Raw genomic sequence first — 24947 nt, forward strand, 5'->3', positions numbered from 1 at the left:
AACTGAGCCATAATGTGACCGAGCCCTGGACCTCGGTCCATGGGCCTGTAGGCGACATCACGAGGAACAATGAATGAAATATTTGAATGAGTCATTTGAGTGTGGGTCCTGTTCCGCACCTGCTCTGCCCACACCTGTTGCACGCTGCATGTTCAGATTTATAACAATAATCATGTACTTATTCATTTCTTATTATCCCCACAGTCGCTCCTCAGTTGTTGTTGCTGCCGTTGTTCCGAGGCTGTTGGGGGGAAAGGCAGCTTTCAGAATCCATCTTAATACATTCAAGGTATGTGAACTATAGATTGTAACGCTTCCAAAAAATTAACCTTCATATCAGAAACAATGCCATGAACGAAATTATCAGGCAACAACGCCAAAGTCCATCGTGCATGCTGGTTAGGACGATATCATGAGATAAGGGTGTTTTACTAAGAATGTGTTCACTTGTGTGTGTGACTCGCACTTGGCCAATTCTCCCTCTTGCCCAAGTGCTCTTGAGCAAGTTGTTGAATCCCCTGGGCTTCATTAGCTCGGTGTAACTATCCAGGGGTGAAGAAGACTAGTTCGCTGTCCATCCATGGAGATTTGAGACGGTTTGGCAAAACATGGGGCAGCGTCGAATAAAATAAGAATACGATTTGAATATGAATATAAAATAACATGAAATAAGACAAAAAAGTAAACGCGAGCTGCGTTGTGTCCCTGCACGCACCGCGGCTCACGCTCCCCGGCACATCACGCAGGCCGGTGCGCCCCACATGTACCGTGTGCACTTCCCTGTTCTGGCGCTCGCGTCGTGTCCAAGGTGTGACGTCGTGCCGTCGCTCCAGCCAATCGCTGCCAGCGCGCGGCTGATGCTGAGGGGAAAGTTGCTGGTAAGAGCCGCGGATTTTTTTTCCACCGCTCGCATTGACATTTCAACTCCGCGGCGACGGACCCGAAGGTAGACAGATCTCAGTCGGGACCTATACGTTTCGCGGAGGAGAGATCCGAGCGAGGCACGGAGCGACTTTATACCCACGCACAGGATACCGCGTCTGCTGCCTTTCATCCGGTGAGTTTGGACGGACTATATATATATTATTTATTTATTTATTTGTATTATTTATGGCATGATATAATGATCTCTCTGATAATGTAAACACGTTTGCAAAACTGCGAGCATCCAACAGTGTTCCAGGTGCAGCGGAGAGGAAACTCAGAGCTGGAACCCGAGTGCACTCTGGCAAAGTGGTTGGTTTTAAATGATTGGCTGAGTGTTTGTAAGTTTCCCTGTGCAGGCCACAGGAGATGCACGCGCACAAAGTTGAACGCAGTGGGTTGACTCGGTTTCTGTGTGTGTGTGTGTGTCACCTATACCACACACACACACACACACACACACACACACACACACACGGGGACGTGCAGCGTGTAATTAGCGATCTTCGCAGAGGAATTACGCGCACGTCACTCCTTAAACGCGCACATTATGGAGAGCAGTTTACGCCGGGAGAACCGACAAGGTGTTCGACGTGCACAGTGACTTGAATGTGTGCGACCCACCCAGACAGACCAACTCCCTCCATCGTGCTGCACAAGCACCGCTGGGTTGTTTTTTTGTTTGTTTTTTTGGAGAAACAACTTCATATGTTTTTTTTGTGGCTTAAATGTTGAGTTCAAAACGTCATTGTTCGTGTTGTAAAAACGGTTTTCTAAGAGTGTTTTTTTTCCTTCTTAGTAGGCCTGTAAATATGGATGAGAAATGACAGGCGTGACTTGAGGGGTTTCAGATCTCTATGAAAGGGCCTCGGCCTAGTTGTTGTAATATGACTTTTATATGTTTGTTTTTATTAGATAGATTATATTAGATTTCTTAGTGTCACTTCAACTGAGACTTGCTTTCGTGTGTGTTTTATTTTTAAATTCCCATATAAAGATAAAACTTCCAGACAGTCGCTGCATGGGAGACTTTGGCTGCCTCAGGTCCACGCAGGCTCTTGTATGTTTGGATCCGGTGTTTCTCTCTTGTCACGCTTGCCGAGTAGCTCTGTGACACCATTAGCCCCGGTGTTTATCTCAGCCCTCAGTCCTCAGCCCTCAGTCCTCAGCCTTGAGCCTTGAGCCTTGAGCCTTGAGCCTTGAGCCTTGAGCCTTGAGCCTTGAGTCCTCAGCTTTCAGCCTTTTGCCAGGAGAGGGCTTCTGTGGACCGCGCGCCCCGGTCCTCTCCTCGCCTCCTGCACACGATCCTCCAAGAGTAGAACTACTATGGTAAAAAACTAAACTTTAGCGTGTCCAAAAAAACATGCTGCCTCATAGAGGGAAGTAGGTTTGCACCCAAATCCAGTTGAACATACAGTTTATTTTTGGACTTTAGTTTTGATTGAAATTGTTTTTGTTTTTTTTTTTTTAAAAAGCGCAAAGACAGCCGATGGTGTGTGGGGCCTTTAGACCACGATCAGAACACTTCTGCTTTTCTTTCTCTCGAAGAAGAAACGTGGATTTATTTATTCCTTGACGTCGCGATGGATGTTATGTTTTCTTGAAATTCCACTTAAATGTGCTGAGAAATGACCCGACATCAACACGCCGTCTGCCCCGAGTGCAGATTCATGGGAAATCTGCACAAAGTCGAACACGCGCATGACTGTTGAATTATTGCAGATTAGGGGAAAGGGAAAGAAATGCAGAAGATGTAAAAGTGCAAATAATTTATGCAAATCGAGCAGCGATGTCGTCACGATTCTCCATATTAATGTGACAATCCGAGGCTGTTTGATGAATGTCAGGTCAATTGGAACAAGAACGCAGGTCGACGTTGGAGATGATCGTAGAGATAAAAAGAAAACAAAACGCAACCACAGTAATAATCGACGTTTTAATTTTTTTAACCACAACCAAATTATTATTGTTATTATTGATAGTAATAATGATGATAATATAAATAATATTAATACTTTAATAATGCTAATAATAATATAATATCCGGAAATCTTATTTGTTTTGTTTCTTTTCTATGCAGCGCACAAAGCAGGTGTTTAAAAAAAATGATGAGTGGGATCAGTGGGAGATACATGATAATATACAGGCAGCAGTTTAAACAAAACAAAACAAACAGGTTTTAACTGTTTTTCCCTCCTGAGGGAATAACAGTTAAAAACATGTAGATAATATAGATCCATTGTATAGATCAATATGCTAAAAATTTAGCTTTTTAAAATAATTATTTGTAATCATGAATCTCCTTGAATTTTTCAGTCTATTAACAATCTTGTAGCAATATTGTAAGACCTTTGTAACAGACCTCCCCAGATGTCGTGATAAATACAAGGTGAGTAAACCGTGACCTCCAGTGGAGGGAGGGAGGGGGGTTCAACACAAAGGCCAACAACTAGCAATGAATAACATTTAAATACTAAATAATAATAATAATAATAATAAACATGTTCAATAATTAACATGTTCAATAATCAACATTTTCAGAGGGGGGGGGGGGGGCAAAATAAATTGGCAGCATTCTGCTAGTTTTAAGAATTAATCTCACATCAGCCATGTAGTGAAATGTAATCCAAAATGAGAGCTACAAATGAGGGGGGTGTACCCTCCTCCACGTCCCCTGTCCCCCGTCCGAAAAACAATGCCACTGTTTTTCGCCGCTGCTGCCCCCCCCCCCCCTTTTTTCTTTTCTTTTCTTTTCTTTCCTCCTTTCTTTCTTTTGGTTGTATTTAAAAGTTTCTACAGGGGTACAAATGCCACACTGCCTCAGGCTCAGGGGGGAAATAGCGACTAGATTAGTCTTTCTTTTCAAGGCCTATGACATTAGTTGCTGCTAATCCGCATTGGGCTAATTGCTTTCCCAACATGAGCATATCACGTTTTTATTTATTTATTTATTTTTTAAATGTACCCCCCCCCCCCCCCCCCCCCCCCCCCCGATGTCTACAGCAACCCAATATGTACCTTACAGAACAAACAACAAACTGTATAGGAAATATATGATCTGACAGTTAATTGCTGACAAAGCTGTAGGGCGACTTCACCTATACGAGTGAAGGAGAGAGAAAAAAAACAAAACAGAAATCTCTTGAGAGTGGAGACAACGAATTAGCTCTTGTAGCGGATTTACAGCTTAACCAGAGAAATCAATAACCCAGTGGAGGTATTGTTTCCAAAAGAAAACTACTTGACTCACTCATCGGGGAATCTGTCTTTCAGACACAGGCAGGTTATAGTGAGGGGGATTTTTTTTGACAGCTGCAGCCTGTGACAAGTGAGGGGCAATAACATTTGCACCACAAAGGTTATAGAAATAATATGAAATAATTGTTTTTTTTATACACACGGCACGAGGTTGTGTTTACGCAGCAGATATCAAGTGTCAATGTCTCGACGAGATGTGTCTTTTTCTGCAGCATCACAAAAATGACCCGAAATTAGAATTATGGACATTTTGTATTTCGCCAATCCGCAGCCAAACGGGCATCACTTCCTGAACTGATGCTGCCACATGCAGCTGTCCAGGCCACATGCGGAAGTTCAACAACCTACTGGGCTTTCTTCTCGTGGCCTCCAACTTTAATTGAGTGTTGAACTGTGTAAGTGCATCCTCTCAAATGTGCCTCTTGAAAACTGTGAGAGTTGATTTTGCATAATAATGTTTACTTTTTCAAAGTTGTTACTCCAGCTTCAGCGCGTCCAGTCCCCGTGTTGTACAATACATGATAGAGCTGCATGGGCTGACATGGAGGGAGGAGGAGGTGCGTGTTTGTGGTCTAATGTACGTCCAATATGTGTGTGTGTGTGGGGGGGGGGGGGGGACGACCCCCCTCTCCCTCTCCCTCAGCTGATATAAGCCTGCGACCATTCACGGTAGGCGTATAGGCTGCGCCACCAGTCCAAGTGAAATAGAAACAAAGCAGGAAGGAGAAACAGATGAATGTGCTCGTTTAGTTTACGGGTTGTTTGATGAAGGAGTATTGGCCAAAGTGTTGTTCCTCACCGCGGGACCCTCGGTGACAGTTTGAGCCCGGTCCTCTCAGCTCATTATCTCGCCGGCCTACTGAGGGCCCCATTCAGGCCGGGCAGTCCCCCTCTCTCTCTCTCTCTCTCTCTCTCTCTCTCTCTCTCTCTCTGTCCCCCTCCCTCCCTCTCTCTCTCTCTCTCTCTCTCCCTCTCTCCCTCCCTCTCTCTCTCTGTCCCTCTCTCTCTCTCTGTCCCCCTCCCTCCCTCTCTCTCTCTCTCTCTCTCTCTCTCCCTCTCTCCCTCCCTCTCTCTCTCTGTCCCTCTCTCTCTCTCTGTCTCCCTCCCTCCCTCTCTCTCTCTCTCTCTCTCTGTCCCCCTCCCTCTCTCTCTCTGTCCCCCTCCCTCTCTCTCTCTGTCCCTCTCTCTCTCTCTCTCTCTCTGTCCCCCTCCCTCTCTCTCTCTGTCCCTCTCTCTCTCTCTGTCCCCCTCCCTCTCTCTCTCTCTGTCCCTCTCTCTCTCTGTCCCTCTCTCTCTCTGTCCCTCTCTCTCTCTGTCCCTCTCTCTCTCTCTGTCCCTCTCTCTCTCTCTCTCTCTCTCTCTCTCTGTCCCTCTCTCTCTCTCTGTCCCTCTCTCTCTCTCTCTCTCTCTCTGGCAGCGTCGTTTGTCTACTCATTGAACCCGTAGTCAGGAATGCGATGGTTGTTAGGGAGCCCTCTTTCACCTCCGAAGTGTTTTATTGATGAGCTATGACTTCTCCTACTTTTTCACATGTCAAAGAAAGTCAAGTGTAGGCCTCCATGACTTCATTTCATGCCCCCCCCCCCACCCCCAATCCAAAAAAAGAAGAAAAAAAGCAGTCTCTCTCCCCTCCCCCTGCTTATGCCTCCCTCTTTCCCTCTGCCCTTTGATTGCACCCCCCCCCCCCCTTTTCTGCTTTGGTTTGGCTTCCACTTCCATACACACCCCTCGTTCTCTCTCCCCTCTTCGGTTCTACTCCTTTAGGAGTAAGCGACGGGGATCCTCGTTGCGCAGACTGGTGCTGCCCAGAGCTCCGGGTGTTTGCTCAGAAACGGGCGCAGAGGGGTTGCTTTTGGGTGCGTTGAGGTGTGCGCTAATGGCCAGTCATTCAGCCAGCGCGGTTTGGGAAGCGTGTGGCCATGGCTACACAGTCATTTGCTTTACTTTATTTACGCGTGCTATTTGCTGTCAGGTCGCGGGGAGTGACGTCGCGGTGCCTCGCAAATGTGTCCATAAAAAGCAGCCGAGCTTGGCTAACGGCTGCGCTCTTTACGCACGGTGCTCGTGTTGACAGGAGGGGGGCAAGGCTATTCAGGGGAAGGTGATACCTAAACGAATCAACAAAAGCACGTGGTGGACATTTCTGATTGTTTTGTTTTTTTACTGAGGCTGGGTCATTTCCAAATCCAATATATGCAACATCATATGTCCCCATTTAGAGCTTTTAGCTTAAGGACAAACAAACTATAAACTTTTCAGATGTGGGTTACGTTACAGTACATGCTGCACCGGGCGTCCCTTCTCAGGATTGTGAATTCTCATTACGGTGTTATGTTTTAATTGTTAGCCTATAATTGTAGTTATTCATATTTATTTTTAGAGTAATGCTGAGCCTTGTTAAGATCTGCGAAGCTGATTGGAGTCGCCCAACTTCAAACTCGTGCACGTTATATTCTGGGTTGTGTGAGGTCCACATGTCATGATGCTGAACCAACCACAAATAAACAAACAAACAAAAAAACAATCAGAGGTGACATCGTGCGACATATCCCCAAACTTTCTTTCCAACAGCAAAATTGTATGTGTAACATTGACCATTTTTTTTATTCTTTATTTCCAATCGAAGACACTGCAGCTCCTCGTTATTATTTTCATTTTGTGAATGTGACGAGCTCCAGTGTTCAGTCGCGGCTCCCGTCCTCCCCGCAGCTGTAGCCTCAGGTTGGAGCTGCACATGCCTGAGATTCCCTGCGCGGACCCAATTCAGCCTGGAAGAATAGAGCTTCCCGTCCAATGGGCATTTCCGAGGCAGTTGCTCTGCAATAGGGCAATATTCAGCGAGTGAGCGCTCTGCGTATTTGCATGCGTGGGCTGATTAGTGGGTTGGGAAGACGACACACACACACACACACACACACACACAAGACCGCCCCCCCCCCCCTTCTCTCGCTGTGGCTCGGCCCCGTTTCCCGCTTTGGCTGTGGTGCAGGGGGAAGTGTTTATATGGGGGATGATGACAGAGGTCGGGTCGCGCTAATGGGCCAGTGAAGAGCGGCGGAGGGAGGCGAGGCGAGGCGAGGCGCGCACAGCGGACCAGGAACACATACATTAATACACTTGTTCCATCACCAATCAGCATAGGTGTGCTCATTTCTCTTACCCCCACCTCCTTCTACCACCACCACTAGCCCCCCCTCCTTCCCCCTCCCCCCCCCCCCCTCTCTCTCTTCCCCACTCTCTCTCTCCACAACTCTCTCATTCGCTCTCTCACACGCCAGCGCACATCCTCGCCAAACTCCGTGCGTCCTGACATCTGAGTTCACTGTCAATCTCTGTCTCCTTCGCAGGGATATCCCCTCCGTCTCCGCCGAAGACCACTGGAAACTAATTTTTCCCCCCCGTCTAAACTTCCCGAGAGAGACTGATCCTGCTCGGCTTTTTCTTTTTCTTTTTTTTCTTCTTTTTTCTCCCCCCCCCCTTCCCTCTGTCTCTGTCTGTGGTGTGGAGAACTAGGCTGTAGCCTGTAGTTTGCCAAGGACTTTGACAACGACGCAGGATGCCCCAAAAAGGTGAGATCCCGACCAAAAAGTTTGTCTGTGTTGTTAAAATGTGGAATTATGCCATACAATATTGTTATTATGATTATGATTATGATTATGATTGATATTATTATGATTATTATTGTACCGTCACCATCAGTCCAGGGCTGTAGGTCGAGGTGGTGGGTGATGAATCGTTGGGGCTGTGCAGCCTTCTGACTGGACTCTCTCAACAAAGTGCCAACAGCCTTTAGCGCCTCTGTCTCTGTTTCCTCCGCTCAGTCTTTCCCCCGGTGGTCGTTGTGTCCGGGGCCTTTATACGCGGAGAAGCTTAGCGCTTATTTGTGACAGCAAAGAGTAAAAAGTCACGTTGGGCCAGGACAGTGATCATCGTGGAGAATGGGGCGCAATGACCCGTTGAGGAAAGGTGTCAGATTGATTCATGCAGGCGAGTCACCCAAGCGCCTTCCACCCAGAAGAAGCTGGAGGCGGCCCGGTTTCTTTTTTACCCGTGTTTGTTTGTGTGTCAGAGAAAATAGGACTTTCCCCATTATTATTATTATTGTAATTAGTTTTAAATCTCCCTCTCAACGCCATTTCCACCGGCCCTTAATGACAGAACGACAGAAGTACTTTCACATTTGACCAGATCCAACAGCTCAGACGAGTCAGGCGGAAAACAGACAATAATGTCTCCAGTAATTTCTGTCATCTGATAAAACACGACACATGGACACAGACTGCTGCTGCTTCCAACTTATTTTTGTCACGACAAGTTGAGCGTTTATGGGGAATGAAAAACAAACCCATTCATTTCCTGAAAAGGGGGCTTTTTTATTTTCTAAATTTACACTTAAATGTGTCATAATTCTGCTAGAAGAAAATATAGAAATATATTTAAATACGGGGGTAAAAAAGAGGACTAATAGTAAAACACAGCAGACCTATGCCTTAATATGTGAAGACACACTTCACTTCACTGTGGAACATTTTGAGTTGAGATTTACTCCATTGGCTAAATTCATAATAACTCACATTAACATGTATTCCGTCATTTTTCTAATCCCCTCCATGTATATTCTCCCGTTTGCCTCCAACCTGCACCGGGGCCACTATATGACCGAGGCCTACTTGTTTCTGCACATGGGTGTTGGGAGCGCAGGGTCCGGCGGCCAGAATAAGCATGTTGAATTAACACATTGTTGTTTCGGATTACTAAAGGAAAAGAAATGCAGATTAGATCGTAGTTGACCTCGGGAACAACAACGTTTGAGCTTTCGACCTTAAATAAATGATTAACCACTTGGACCTTTACAGGACTCCGAGCTACTGACTGGCGGTGCATGTGCAGGCTGCTCAGGCTTAACAGGCCGCTTGTATTTCATCTAGATTCGGGTTTTTTTTTTCTTCTTCTTCTCCCCCCCAACAGTAACTTTAACATCATGGCTCCAGAAAAAAACAAAACAATAATTCTAGTAATTATCTAATTCATTTAATGCAATGCTACCCAGGCTAACTGGGGCTCGGCGGGCCAGTGTGATGGAATCTGAATTTGATTAATGAGCCGCAGTCTGTTTGTTACCACAGGAAAAGAAAAGGCTGCAGTGTGAGAAAGCAATGGCGGCCCTCTGTGTGTGAACCCGCGGGCTCGGACCAGCGCGGCCCGCTGCACGTCGTCGCTATCGGGCCATTTTGCTCTGCACACAACACAACTTCGCATGGAGGGAGAAAATGAAAAAAACAAAACTTCAGACTTCTCCCTGCCTGGCCCCCTTTTTATCTCGTCCCCCCTTTTTCAATGGCTCCTTTAATGCATTTGTCTTTTCCAATTGAGCGCCCCACTGCGCCGTTGTGTCGCCGAACCCGCTTTACAACCCGCACCAGCAGCACACAAGAACCGGCAGATATCTCTAACGAGAAATTACATTTACAAAAAAATTGCTTTCTTGAAAAAAAAAAAAAATTTAAAAAAAGGAAAAAAGAAAAGAAAAAGCAGGGCAAACAAAACCCACATTCACACTCTCACACACACACACACACGACCGTGACCCCGCTGCCGCTATAGTGTGTGTGTGTGTGTGTGTGTGTGTGTGTGAATGGTCCCGGAGGGGGTGGATGCATGCCTCCGGCTCTTTGTATTAATCTGAACTTGTTGGTGTGTTTAGTGGGGAAGCTGTGTGTTTCTAGTCGCGGAGGCCGAGTTCTCGCCCCGGGTCTGAGGTATATGGAGGCAGAGAGAAAAAAAGAGGAGGGGGGTGGAGGTGCATTGTTAGAGTCCAGCGGGCTTTGTACACCAGCTTTGTACCCCCTCCTGCTCTGGACTTTTACAGAGCAGCGAGGCGAGGTAGACAACGTGTGTCACCGTACACTCCACCAGAGGAGGCATATCAAGCTCATGAAACAATATGCAGAGAACTCTTGCTGAGAGGATGAGGGCTGATTTCTTTATTTGAGCTTAGAAAGAAAGAAACAAGTCCTGAAAGAATCAGGGCTGTAAGAGGGAGAGAGTTGTGGGCTCAACATCTCAGCTGTGGATTCTTAGAATTTATCCTCAACTTTCGGGGAACAGGCCCATCAGAGACGTTGTCCCGCGTCAATTTAACTTTCTGTGCTTGGCGGCGACCTCCAGGTGAAACCCGTCCGCGTGCAAGTCACACAAATGAAGACTGCAGTTGAGTTTGAGTGCATCCGTAGCTGTGGCTGTGCTAATGTGTTGTTCTGCTCTGTCCTATAGGGAGACATTAAGTAGTGAGAACGGCAGATGATTGACTAAATTGTTATAGAGTGGACAGTCAACTCTGTTTCCAGGCAAGTTTAATTAAAATACATACATACACTCAGGTTGTTAAAATTCATATTAATATTGCATCTATAATGTTTAAGCAGTTCCGCAAAAAAAAAAATAAAAAAAAATAATAGTAAATGAAATTCAAATCGAAGGAGATTGAAAAAACAAACAAAACAGTTTGTCTATTTTAAAGAAATGTTGCAAATAATTGGACAGCATCTTAAAATAAAAATAATAAAAATAATAAAAAGATGTGTACACCATGGTTTATGATGTGATGCTAACCACCTTTGTAATTTCCTTGTGACGCTTAGAATACCACAACCAAGCCACGTGGGAGTCTGGAGTAGCCTCAATGATGCAGAACAGTAAGTTGTTTTCATATGTGTGTATATAATATGTGTGTGTGTGTGTGTGTGTTAATATATTAATTTGTTGTTTGGAAAGTTTTGATTACAACCGCAAGATCTAATGTGGTTCGATGGAGGCAACACCCACTGACATTATGCACATGGTTGTTATAACTTTATGAGTAACACTTAGAGGAAGAAGACGAAAAAAAGGAAATGTATGTACAGGGAAATGAATTTGCATGACTTTGAGGCGAAAGGGGGGGGAAATATTCTCAGTTATTTGATGGCCACTTCTCTGCTGTTAATTGGTTTTATTTATTTATTTATAATAACAAAATATTCTCAGTGATAGGTGGGCAAGTTATTACTGAACAAGTTAATCACACGTCGCCCTGCTCCAGAGAGAGAGAGAGAGAGAGAGGGAGAGGGGTCGGGAGAACAGAGGGGGTTGGGTTGAGAGGGAGATTTTTTTTTTTTTTTGTTTCTGCTTGAGTTGGTATTAAATAATTGCACAGCCGTCTGCATTAGCGTTAGAGCTGCGGCTGCCAGGCTGCATACGAGATTAGCTGCGTATAGAGAAGAGCCCTGCATGAAACATGAGGAATAGCAATAATGTCTTATGTAGATGAGTCCATATTCTTCACGGACAGACAGCAGGAAGGAAAGAGAGAGAGATTTATAACCGAAGGCTGAACTCACAGCGGAAGATAAATATTAACAACCGCATTGTCGTGGGTGCCAATCAAAAAATGAAAAAAATAAAAACATGGTAGATGACGTTTGTTATATGGCCTCTGTGTTTTACAGTGGCCCATGAGTTGAACATATCTGTCTTGTATCTGGTGTGTGTGTATGTATGTATGTATGTGTGTGTTAAAGCAAAAAAGGATAAACATGAAACATTTTCTCTCTTGCTGCTGGACAAGAGGTGTATGACATCTGTGATGAAGGTGTGTGGAATAATTTCATTATATTATTCTCCATATACCTTGATGACGTGTCTGTGCTGTAATCTGTGCGCATTAGTCCAAATGTGTTTTTTGAAATTCAATGTGGGACCACATGGCAGCTGGAGTGTTTGATGTTAGAGGAAACACGCATAAAGTGACGAGAAAGTATGATGAGAAATATGGTATTTTATTTTATTTTAAACTGGTGGCGTTCATTGGAGTCGAATTTCAATAGGCCGCAGCGCAGTGATTTTTATTCTTATTTTTCAATTGTCCATTATTGAGATGACGGGGCCTCATCAGAGCTGTGTACAACACCCAGTGCTGCTGCTTTGCTGCGGATTGATGTTAATGGGATGCTCCCCTGGCTCGGCGTGTGATGTCTGGTGCGAATTGCCGAGCAGATATCATTGGGCCCGGCCCTTTGGGTTGTCCAAAGGTCGCGACGGCCTCGGTGGCTTTTGTGCTAATAACTCCTGGGTGTATATGGTGGGGAGCGTCCAAATTGACACCATATGTTTTCCTATTAGTCGACTCGCAATAGAATACAAGGCGCATAATCAGCGCCAGCGGGCGAGATCGACTCTGGGCACTTGAGGGAATTGTGCCATGATTAAGACTTAACCTTCGGAGAGTTTTTTTTTTTTTTTAATGTGATGTCTTTATCTGACGGTTTTATCGATCCGGAGGATTTATATGATCGCTGTAAATCAGAGGTGACGGAGAAGCCCCTGCGTGGAGAACCCGCAGAGCTGGGCTGCTTAATGCGGGCAGGCCAATTTCAGCATAAGAAGTCTATTAATTCCACTTAATCCCGGAATTACCAAAGAGCAGGAGGGATGATAATGGATTTACTGTCAGTCAGAGCCACGTCGGAAGATTATTACACAGAGTGGCCAAAAGGGGATACATGGCTCAGTTAAACAGGTTTATTTTCCAGTCAGGTATGAGCAGTCCCTTTTGATCATTTCTGTAAAATAAAGTGTCCAGTTTAACGCTGCAGTCCGGTGACACGTTTCCGAGTGAAGACGCCCACCGATTGCTCACAACAGGACTGCAGTGGCTGTGAGCATTTGTTGTCAAATACAAACAAGGGGGGGAAAAAAAACTGCATGTCACTTTTAATATGTTAAGAATCCAGGCGCGCCCTCGTTTGTGTGACCGCGCGTAGCCCCTGGCCACCTCAAAACGAAGTCTCCCTCGGAGGGTAAACGAGTAGCGTCCAATTTTGTCTGAGTGATATCCAAATGCAGACAGAAAGGGTCGTTTTATCATGCTACTATTTGTCGTGACGATGCGATTTTCAAAAGCAGAGCGGTGTCATAAAGTGACATGCCTGCCACAAGTGCTCCAACTGATCTTTTCAATTAGCCTCCCATGCATGATCCGAGGCGACTTCCGCCTATTTCCAGAAATTAAGCTCAAACTTGACGTGCAGCTAGCTTTATTTTAAAGACAAATGTCAGGCAGGCTCATCATATTTTCCCCCTCTTCTATATTTGGAGCTTATTTATTGCTAAGGAGCCTCTGCTGCCGGAGTCAATGTACCGGGCGGCAGCGCAGGGGAAGGGAGCGGAGAGACGGAGCGCGGCGCAGGCACTCCGGGGAGTCACATCTCCCTCTCGGCTTCAGGTTTGCGGGACTATTCTGTGCTTTGTAGAGAGATGCCATAGAACTTATTTAAGAATAATTTCTTAAAATGCAACATTTTTGGACAATAACCACTCGTAAAAAGTGCTATTTTAAAGCTAGTTTTCCATGCACCGCCTGTCTTTGTGCGTGCGTAATTGTCGTGCGTTTTGGACGAGTTGTCGAATTACCGTCACTTTCCAACAAGCGACGCTGTTGCAGGACAGCGATTTAAAGACGTTTTCACGGGTTCTGGTGCTCTGGGTAGTTGTCGGTGTCGCTGGTTTCCTTTTCTTTTCTGAGGACAGTGTGTGAGCAGCGCGCACACACGAGGGGACGGAGAGAACGGGTGTCGAGGCTGAAGTTTCCCGGTCCGATGCCAGGTCGCTCGTGTTTCATCGGGGCAGACTCGCTTGTTAATTTGTCACCGGAGGACAAAAAAACTAAAATCATATGGAGTTGTTTTGGTTCGGTTTGTGTGGCGCCGGTGTCTTTTTTGTTTAACCCACCTTCTGCATGTGTCACTGAATAACTGCGCAGTGTTTGACTCCAGAGAGGAATGTATACCGAGAGATTCTTTAAGGAAATGTTTCATCGGCGTTTAACAACATGCTTCTTGACTCTTAATTTGTGAAGTCAATACACAAAAAAAAACTCATTTGCCTCTGTATGCTGTCTCCATATTTCACCTTTAACTCGGTTTTTACGCTCAGAAAAAAAGAAAAAAAATCCTCCCCATCACTGAATGAAAACCTGCTTTTCATCACATGTGTTGTCATCGGTCTTGTTCGAGTGTGTATGATGTGATGACTGCGATGCTCTTTGTTTCCTCCATGTAGGTCACAGTGGCGTAAACCAGCTTGGTGGTGTGTTTGTTAATGGTAGACCGCTGCCGGATTCCACCAGGCAGAAAATAGTTGAACTCGCTCACAGTGGTGCTCGACCCTGCGACATCTCCCGGATACTGCAGGTGACAACCGCACTCCTCCCCGAACACACAGCGGGTTTATCCACACTTTGTTTGCAGTGGGCGCAACCTATACTTTCAAACAGAAAACAATTAAAGCTAAAATGTTAAAGACATAAAGTATGATTTAAAAAATAAATAAATATTTAATCAGTTTTTTGTAGCTTATTTTTTTTAAGCATTTGAGGATTGTTTTAGACAAATCGTAAAATGTATTGGCGACATCATTATTGGAAATGTAAACCAAAAAAAAAGCAAAAAAAAAATAATTAAAAGCTAAGTTATCTGCCTGCTATTTTTAAGAATAGATCTCTTGTGAGAAAATGCCCAATGTACTATTCAAGGCATATTTTTTGTGTTTGTAGACCCATGATGAAGTCCAAGTGCTGGACAGTGACAAGGTGACAATTCTTTGACGCCATCTTAGAAATTCCATGAATTGTCGTAAATAATGTATGTGAATTGTGTCTTTTGTTTTCCATCCAGGTATCCAACGGCTGCGTGAGCAAGATCCTGGGCAGGTACTATGAGACGGGCTCCATAAGACCGAGAGCGATAGGCGGCAGCAAGCCCCGGGTCGCCACTCCGGAGGTGGTCGCGAAAATCGCGCAGTACAAGCGGGAGTGTCCGTCTATCTTCGCATGGGAGATCCGTGACAGACTGCTGTCGGAGGGAATCTGCACCAACGACAACATACCCAGTGTAAGTGTACGTGTAAATGACTTTTTTTTTTTCTTCCCTCCCTCGTGCAGTCGAGGAAGAGGAGATGGGCATCCAACCATTCACTCTTATGAAATAGGCTGCGCGCATTAGTGCGTCCGTGATCAGGCGAACACATACAGTCAATTAGAAAGGGACCCGTTGTCCATTTGTGAACATCTTCCTGGGCAGATTTATTATGATTAGAAGGTGTGTGTGTGTGTGTGTGTGTGTTGCCTATATATAGAAACACACTGCTGCAGCGCTCCTCCTAAACTCCTAACCCTAACTTCCATCATATGCAATTTGTCATTCAGGTGTCATCGATAAACCGAGTCCTCCGCAACCTGGCTAGTGAAAAGCAACAGATGGGCGCAGATGGCATGTATGACAAGCTGAGAATGCTCAACGGTCAGACAGGAACTTGGGGGACCCGGCCCGGCTGGTACCCCGGAACATCGGTGCCAGGGCAGCCCAACCAAGGTGAGCCTCATTATCACACGATGGAGACACCTTGACGCGTTCTCTCAAGCTCCGTAACATTTATGGACATGTCACCAAAACACACGCGACCTGGTGTTGTCGGTTTGAAGCTGCATGGATGCATTAGGGATTAATCCCACAGAAGTCATCATACATTCTCACATACACATATGAATAGTTTTTATATTGTACTATTCCAGTGGTTCCGGCCCAGGGCTCTGTTTGCAGGGAGGTATTGTACTGGTGCGCCTTGATGCCCTGTGCAAGACCACCAATTAGGCCTTACAGTCGATTAGGGGAAACCATAGGCCGTGCATGCGGTCTGAATGCCTCCACTGTCCCAGACATGGATGTGCGTGACAGCGGCTTGTCCTTTCAGCAGAGGTGTCCATCCAACGGCCGGCTCCTTCCTCCCCTCCTGACGGGGAGGCAGAGCCGGGGGAGCGCAGTGCTCGGATATTAGTACAAAGGAATGTTTTCCTTCACACGCAATGATTGGTTATGGGAACGGCCCGCACTACGTGTAATTGCTCATTAGAGGGGGCTTTGTCTCTCATTATGGCAACATGCAGGAGTGTGGAGATGGCAGGGCTGATGTGGAAATGTTCCACTTCAGAGGGCTTTCCTGTCGGCCTCCTTGCTCGCAGGCCGAACACTGAAGCTTTTCATTTTAAACATGAAACACCGCCTTCCATGTTTACTTTGGTTTTACGCGGAGATTTAACAATTGTTTGTGGTTGAATTTCTATATGAATCGAAGAGGGGGGCGAGCGGTGGAAGAATTCAGTCTTTGCAAATAATCATTTGCATTTGTTTGATGAGGGCTTGTGACACGTGGGGCTGTTATCGACAGGCAGTAAAGCGGAAAGGTTCCGATCGACAGCTATTACTGGTGATCTTCATTGTGAAACCAAGCGCATTAACAAATGCACTATTATAATTATAATTATAATTAATATATCATTTCTATTACCATTATTATTACATAAATACTGGCACGGATAGCTTATCAAATGTGACTGTGGTTGCCGTCGGTATAGTCTGCCATAAGGCTTTAGATTAATTATTGTTTCCTTATACAGATAATTTATAATTTAAAAAAATATATTATCTATTAACATTATTTTTGATAATAATAATTGTAATAATAATACTAATAATAATTTAAATTATAAGCTACAGTTGTTTTCCGCCGGGTGAGCAGATATAATGGCTACATCCAGAGTGACAGGGCCCCAAAAGAAGACATCTCCATCCAGGGAGGAACGAAATAAAACTCGTCTTTCATCCCTTTCTCCCTCGCTGGCTATATGGCTCCAAATCCCGTCTATAGGATTTAGTCTCTCACTTTCTCTTTCACTTCTAAGCGGTTTCTCAAGAGTGTTTTGATCCGGTCTCAGCAGCTGAAAGGTGCCGCAATTGGTTCGGTATCTCTCTCTCTTTTTTTTTTTTTTGCTGCTGCTGCTTTTCCGCCTCACTGGCTGAGACACCGTGATACTAAAGAATGAGTTTATTTCCCAGCGCTTTTATAAAGAAAACAAATCCCATCCTAGCGTCAGTGGGTCTGGCAGACGGATAATAGCCGCACATTCACTCCTCTTTGTGGATTAGCCGGAGTGAAGAAAACACATAGCTATGTGGATACTAACTATAGAAGAATAGTCTATTTATTTATTTTTTTTTGCAGCAAAGGAAATTGTCAAGAAACATGTCGCATCAGGCTTCAGACGCAGCAGGCGAGTCTCCTTCTCTGGCGGCGGAATTTGAGAAAATGTACTTGAATTCACGCGATGCTGCAAACGCGTTTTCATTATTACATATAGCTGCCAAATCTTTTTCACATGCGGCAACTTTTGCACACACACACACACACACACACACACGGTTCAATGTTTGCTCCTACAGGAGCTGGGCGGGTGGGTGCGTGCGCGCGCATACACAGGCCGCCTTGCACCCCGGCCCATCCCTGCAACAACCTCCTGTCCTTGAGCAAGGCACCAGCCAGTCAATCTGTCAGTATTCGCCCATCAAAAACGGAATCGAACAATTTGCATAGAAAATGCTCAAAGTGACGTTCAGCCCGCATGGCGCCGGGCCGAACATCGGTGAGATATTACATAAACCACCCTCTATCAGCAGCAGCCCCCCCCCCCCCCCCCCCCCCCACCCCACCCTGCTTAATTTCGCATTAACTTCTCGGTGTGATAATGATGTCCAACAACAAGACAGACATTAGTCGATAAGCCTCGCCCTGCAGCTGAAGGGACCTGCGGGCCCACCGCGGACAAGCAAGGGCCAGTGAATAGATTGGCCTTATTTCGGTTGTTCAGGGGGTTGCATGCTCTCTCCTCACTCATTTGTTTCCAATTGAAGACAGAAATCCTGACTGGCGTGTAGCTGGCCGGGGGACGTGATTAATGATGGTAGTGGATAAGGGTTAACACACTGGACTCAAAGCTCTGTTGACTGGGATCCTCGTGCGCACAATGCCAAGGCACTACAGCCTGCGCGCCTCCAGAGAGAGAGAATCCTTTTGTCATCCCCTCCAATAGCCCCCCCCCACACACACCCACCCCTCCCATATATTACACCCACCGAGGGTCTCACTGCTCGTCCCTGACTGTGGCCATAGTTTAGTGGTTTCCCTTACTCCTGAAGGCATTGTGTCATTCTGAAAAGCGTCTTCTCCTATTCAAAAGTTGGTGGTCACCTCAATGGCGTTACCAACGCCCATATGGGAACGACCATTGAGGCACTGCTCTACCCTGGAAAAAAAACAGGGGCTGGGGGGTTGGTTGGTAGAGAGTTTGGGGTTTTAATACATTTCATAGGCTCTGAAAAGAGGTTCGCCACAACGTGTCACATTTCTCTTAACCCTTTCACAAAACACGCCATTGTTGGGGAGCGATAAGTTCGCGGAGCGTTCCCCTCGCCGGACGGGGTTTCCCACAATATTTTATAAACACACTTCGAATGCGAAGCCTAAGAAGAAGAACAAGATCCTTTCACGCAGGCAGTCGTCTGCGACGTGGCGACACTCAATAAGTCCTCTGGTTCCGAATGGACCAGGGTGTAGTGGCTCTAATGACTGCGCGCCGCGCACCGTGTCCTGTGGGCCGAGGAGTCATTATTCAATTAACTTAATTGAGAGCATGTTTTCAATTATATGCTTTCTTTTTCTTTCCCCCCCCCCCCCCCCCCCCCCCCCTCTCAGACGGCTGCCAACAACAAGACGGCGCCGGGGAGAACACGAACTCCATCAGCTCGAACGGAGAGGATTCAGAAGAGACGCAGATGCGACTGCAGCTCAAGAGGAAGCTACAGAGAAACCGCACGTCCTTCACACAGGAGCAGATCGAGGCGCTGGAAAAAGGTCCGACCATCAGTCTGACGAGTGTTTTTGTTCTTTAAAAAAAATGAAATCAATTAGAATAAACACACGTCTGAGAGGTGCATAGACATCTGACTACATTTGTAGGACTTTTTATTCGTTGGGATTCCGGGCCTTGATGGAGCCTGGAGCTCTGCAAAAAATTCGATCAGCTGCGACCTGTTGACTTTCTTCATTTCTAACTCTGTTTTTTTTTTGCATTACAGAATTTGAAAGAACTCATTATCCAGATGTCTTTGCGCGCGAGAGACTAGCGGCGAAAATCGACCTGCCCGAAGCCAGAATACAAGTGAGTGACGCGCCTTACTCCTCCAGACGTTACAGAGAGAGGGGGGGGGGGGGTATGACGAGGAGGAGGGGTGATAAGTGGAGGCCCGGTTCGAACACTAACGTGACGGGGTTTCTGTCGTCGCAGGTATGGTTTTCAAATAGAAGAGCAAAGTGGAGGCGAGAGGAGAAGCTGCGGAACCAGCGCCGCCAGGCCAACAACTCCTCCAGTCACATTCCCATCAGCAGCAGCTTCAGCACCAGCGTCTACCAGGCCATCCCACAGCCCACTACACCGGGTAGGTCCACCTCAGCTGGGGGCACCAGGACCACGACCACCAGTCCCCTTAGAAGGATATTACCTCCTCATATTAAAATAGAGCGGTTTGCAAAACCAGGCAGACACTTGCGACTAGTGTCCACGAGGCCAAAGAGGATCCAGGTTCAAATATCACTAAGTGTTAAGCTGTGGGATTGATACAGACGGAGGCAAGAGGCCTCGGTGGCTGTGCTCTCCTCCACATGTAACACTGGTGGTTTCCTCCTGATGGATGATTGAGCAAAAGTTCTCAGCTGACTCTCTGCATAATTACCAAATCAGGCAGGAGGGCACACACCGGCAGAACTGAGGCTCATGCTCACATGTCAATGACCTGAGACACACACCGACACACACCGACACACACACCGACACACACCGACACACACACCGACACACACACACACACACACACACACACACACACACACACACACACACACACACACACACACACACACACACACACACACACACAGTGTCTGTCCGGGGCCCATCATCCTGTCAAATAAGGCGTCACCCCATGCACGCAATACTAAACGCTACAGGGACAGTGTCTCTCTCACACTGCTGTGTGTGTGTGTGTGTGTGTGTGTGTGTGTGTGTGTGTGTGTGTGTGTGTGTGTGTGTGTGTGTGTGTGTGTGTGTGTGTGTGTGTGTGTGTGTGTGTGTGTGTGTGTGTGTGTGTGTGTGTGTGTGTGTGTGTGTGTGTGTGTGAGAGAGAGAGAGAGAGATGTTCCAGCTTCTAATGACATTTTAATTTTTTTCATTCACAGTGTCTTTCACCTCGGGGGCAATGCTGGGTAGACCTGACTCACTCACAAACACCTACAGTGCGCTGCCCCCCATGCCCAGTTTCACCATGGCAAACAATCTACCTATGCAAGTAAGTAAAAAAAAAACAATGAAACAACAACAACATGATCCTCATGAGTCAATGAATGTTTACGATGTGTATTTTATGTAATAATTCTGATTTAAATAATGTTTCCTGGCCAAACACTTATCTTAAACTCTTCTATTTTTAATCAAAGAGTAGGTTTCTGACAGGAACAGAACTAAAATCATGAATAAAATTAGACGCAGACAGACTATGAGAAGCTTAGAGTGTAGCTGACTACTGAGCTGAAAACGATATGGTTGGCTTCAGCTAATGTAACATTCTCTCCCCATCTATAGCCCAGCCAGACCTCCTCTTATTCCTGCATGCTGCCTACCAGTCCGCCTGTGAACGGGCGGAGCTACGACACATACACGCCCCCTCATATGCAGGCACATATGAACAGCCAATCAATGACCACTTCTGGTACCACCTCAACAGGTAGGCAGAATATTCATTTTTTACCAACATGCTTGGGAACCATTAAAAAAAAAAAAAAAAATCAAACCGTGCACCCTGAAATATCTGCCACCTTTCCTGTAATTCGGGGGTACTACATAGCCATCTCTGATTCATGACCTGTCATGGCGACTTTCCTTTCCCGCCGCTCTTCTGTCCATTTAATTCTCTTCATGGTTTTAAACGTCTGCGGATCAATATCTCTACATTTCATATCTTTTTTTCCCTTCACTCTGCAGCTGCATGAAAGGAGCTCATTTAATCGCCGCTCTATGCCATCGTGTCAGTCCCACTACTCCAGCCCATAGTTTAGTTCCACCCCATTAGGACCCGGTTACGGAGAGCCATATATACTGGTTATGGTCATGAAGAGTTAATCATGCATAACCACATTTCCTCTGTGCTAAATTGCTAATTAATTTGATTCATTTGCTGTTGTACTCCTTCTGTTTAAATGCCATTGCCAAAGCCACAATTTATTGAGCTTGCAAGCGTTTTGCGGAGCGACTATGTGCAGAGCTTCGACCCCACTGCAGCTTCACTGCTTGTCCACCCGTTAGCGAGCTTTTAAAACACAGTGCTTTGTGCTATAAGGCTAACACTAACTGTGCATCCACTCACCTAATTTTGCATGCGGACTAATGGGGCTTCATTTCTTTCAGTTGTCATCATAATTGTTTGTTGACCTGATGTCTGTGACTCTCTGTCTCTGTAGGACTCATCTCTCCTGGAGTGTCTGTCCCTGTCCAAGTCCCAGGGAACGAGCCTGATATGTCTCAGTACTGGTCAAGACTACAGTAGAGAGAAGAGCTACTTCACCCTGTAACCACCCACTTCACCATCGCCCTCCGGCAGTGCTCCTCACACATACACGGCACAGGAGAGTAGAGAAGGCGAGAGAGGGTTGAGCAGAGGCAGAGGAGGACGGGAGAGGAGAGGAGTGAAAGGAAGAAGAAGAGAGAGAGAGACTCTGGGAGAGCCTTGGGACGTCTGGGCTTGGTTTTTCCATTGGGACCGTGTGCTGTTCTGTAGCTCTAGGCACAATCAAACGAGGACTTGGACGAGAGAACGACAATGGAAAAGATGGAAGGAAAAAAAAACATGGACCTCTGTAAAGTGCCCGGTGTTAAATTTTTATGGAACAAAAAACTTATGTTTTTTTTTTTTTTTTTTTCTATTTCCAACTTCAGTCATTGTTTCCTTTTTTCTCTGGTGTGTTAGTAAATGGCCATTTGTATGTTAATATGAAAAACCAAGATCAAGTACTGATAGATGGACTGCTAGAAAACCATGTTGGTCTTGCGTTTGTTTGAGAGAGGAGAACCCGAGAGATTCTGCCATGACTATCTTTTAATCTGCTTATATCGAGACTTTCTACCAGCCTTTGCATGGTCTCTGGACGCTGTTGCATATCATTAAAGACGAAAAAAGCTGGAAGGGAAGACTCTTACTGTGTCATAAAAAAAAAATATTTATTGATCTTATTTCTTACGAATGGATATTTAGCAGAAGAAAACTCAAAACTCGATCCATCCACTGAGGCTGACTCCTTCTTGACTCCTCTGACACGGGCCTGCGTTTGCTGGCTTCAAAGACATGGATCACTATCAGCAGCTCAAAGTGCACAAAGACGGCGCGACACGTGACACAACATGGACTCTCGCTTTGGTGGTTGGATTGATTCTAGATGACCACGAAGAACATTCAACGTGGAAAACAGGTGTAAAAGAAAAACCTGTAGTCTGTAAATGGTAGACTGCGTCTTCGATATAATCCAGTTTGTTTATGTCAAAATGTAAAGTACTTGTCTTCCCTAGAAATCTTCCAGAAAGATTTCTCCAATAAAAGTTGATTTCATTTATATCCCCGAAGAATATTCTATAAATGTTCCATGCATCATAAAATACATTACTTTAGGGTCAGGTACAATTTGTCTCTTAGGTATAGTTGTATTATAGTGTCCTATGGTCAAAAAAATGAATAAAAAAATTGTGCAACTAGAAATATTTAATTCCTATAATTATGGTTAAACATTGCTTGACAGAGTTTTAAACTTAAGTGTTTGGCAGTTGTTTACAAGTACATATCAGATTTAATCATTGTTGATTGTAAAACAGACCAAAGCCTTTGTATTTCATCTAGTACACAATGTTTTTTTTTTAAAGATATTAGTCTTGTGTTGCAAAATTTTGTAAACACGTTCTGTTCGATTACATTGGCTTCGAGTTCGTGAGACTGCAGTCGAACCCCGCAGTCCTTATTTATAATTGAAGACAATGGGAGGGTTTTTCTAGCATCATCTGTCATGCTCTTTTTGAGTTTTGCATTTTTATTTCAGTGTGTACGTAGAACATGGACACATACTGGGTTTACGTCTGAGCAATGCTTCTGAGATAAAAACGTCTACACGCTGTCTCTTAAATATTTCAATTTAATTTTATTTAAAATGGAGCTTTCTAAATGTATTTTGTGAAAACTATAAAACATTTTGTACAGTAAAATTGTGTCTTAAAGGAAGCTTTTTTGCCTGTTCAATGCCGTGTGGAGGCACTTCTTAATTTTCATTGCTGCAAATTCAAAATGACTTTTGTACATCTAATTCTGACAAATGCCAGGACAAGGGGTTGTGGACGGACACACACACACACACACACACACACACACACACACACACACACACACACACACACACACACACACACACACACACACACACACACACACACACACACACACACACACACACACACACACACACACACACACACACAGGGGCTGGACCAAGTGAACACCGACCACACAGCACAACACCACCGCCACACAACGAGAAAGGTCAAGCAATTCGCCATCGCCGGCTCTTGTTTTAGTTGGCTCTTGTTTTAGTCGGCTCTTGTTTTAGAGTATACGATGGACTGAAAAAATACAGAAGCAGTGAAGATGAGGAAGGAGAGAAAAAAAAAGCCATGGAATAAAGCAGCCAGCGCCCCGAGCTAGGTAGAGGAGCGATAGAATGGCAGAGTGAGTTATTTTGCTTCACTAGCTATCTCAGCAGGAGGGGTCGCGTCTGTGTGTGTGTGTGTGGAGATTTGAAGAGGTGTGTTCCAGTGAGTGAGAGAGCATCTAAAAGGAAAGGAGATCCAGGAGAGAGTGAGGTCAGGTAACATTCACACAGCATGTAACAGCGCCAAATTTCTTGCTAAATTGATTAATTTAATTTACACGTCTCACTCAATATTTAATAATCCAAATCAGAATTTTGAGGCTCTCGGAGGTTAATCAGATTTTTTAAGAGGATTTTTTTTTCCAGGGCTAACGCAATTTCCCTATTCTTTTAATCCAGTTTATCACACAGATGGAGAAATACCATTTTGAGAGCAGCATGAGGGGGAGAGGGGTCGAGGGGGAGAGAACAAGCTCAACGAACGTGCCGAGACAGAGGAAGAGCATTAATAATTACAGAGAGTGAATGAAAGAGAAATTCAAAATGCAAGAAAGACCGCAATTAGTGTCTAAATAATACACAGCTTTGGGATGAAAAGGTTTAAATGTAATTCTCACTGAACAAAGTCAGGCGATATAAGTTCCCATCGAAGTTCCCGAGAACTTTGTTCAGTTTGATCTGTTGTTTAATGTGTCCTGGAAAACCTCAAATCTGAGTTCCCACAGCAGGGAGCAGAAGATGATACTCACCCTCTTTAGTGTCAACGGTTGAATTCTGCACTCCGTTTCCCTCATGGTTGTAAATGTAATGTAATAGTCCAGTTTGTATTTTATAAACTGTAGCAATATGATAGGTCTGCTTTATCAAACCGACATTGGCAGAGAGGCATATTCAATTTGGGAAAAAAAAATATTGCCTTACATTGTGTTACTTGAACAGTGCTGCAATGTGACAGCCATTCATTAATAGAAGCCTTACGACCTAAAGCAACTGCAGGAAAACAGCCAGCCCTGGCCTTGGTGAGGAATCAATGGGACACTAAGAAGCAGCTGCCAAAAGACGAGATGATAAAAGCGTGTTTCTCCCCACTCAGTCCGGTG

At 45.3% G+C, this 24947-nt stretch overlaps 1 protein-coding gene across 9 annotated transcripts in view; it reads left to right on the top strand.

The window, feature by feature from the left end:
- The window catches only part of pax6b (paired box 6b), a 39741-nt gene extending 16328 nt beyond the window's left edge, over positions 1-23413 (top strand). Inside the window, exons 5-19 of one of the 9 annotated variants that reach the window (XM_035627814.2) lie at positions 205-289; positions 7530-7751; positions 10456-10529; positions 10824-10877; positions 11789-11812; positions 14281-14411; positions 14774-14809; positions 14895-15116; positions 15425-15590; positions 18805-18963; positions 19188-19270; positions 19397-19547; positions 20344-20453; positions 20747-20888; positions 21622-23413. In XM_035627814.2, the coding sequence (XP_035483707.1) occupies positions 10865-10877; positions 11789-11812; positions 14281-14411; positions 14774-14809; positions 14895-15116; positions 15425-15590; positions 18805-18963; positions 19188-19270; positions 19397-19547; positions 20344-20453; positions 20747-20888; positions 21622-21707 (1323 nt within the window). In that variant the 5' untranslated portion in view covers positions 205-289; positions 7530-7751; positions 10456-10529; positions 10824-10864 and the 3' untranslated portion in view covers positions 21708-23413. Of the gene's footprint in view, positions 1-204; positions 290-924; positions 1058-4556; positions 4578-7224; positions 7324-7529; positions 7752-10455; positions 10530-10823; positions 10878-11788; positions 11813-14280; positions 14412-14773; positions 14810-14894; positions 15117-15424; positions 15591-18804; positions 18964-19187; positions 19271-19396; positions 19548-20343; positions 20454-20746; positions 20889-21621 lie in introns of those variants that run through there. The other 8 variants (XM_035627816.2, XM_035627811.2, XM_035627808.2 and 5 more) reach the window with 8 other exon arrangements.
- Positions 23414-24947: the final 1534 nt, after the last annotated feature.

Source organism: Scophthalmus maximus, chromosome 4 (assembly GCF_022379125.1).
Source record: "Scophthalmus maximus strain ysfricsl-2021 chromosome 4, ASM2237912v1, whole genome shotgun sequence".
Taxonomy (NCBI): Eukaryota; Metazoa; Chordata; class Actinopteri; order Pleuronectiformes; family Scophthalmidae; genus Scophthalmus; species Scophthalmus maximus.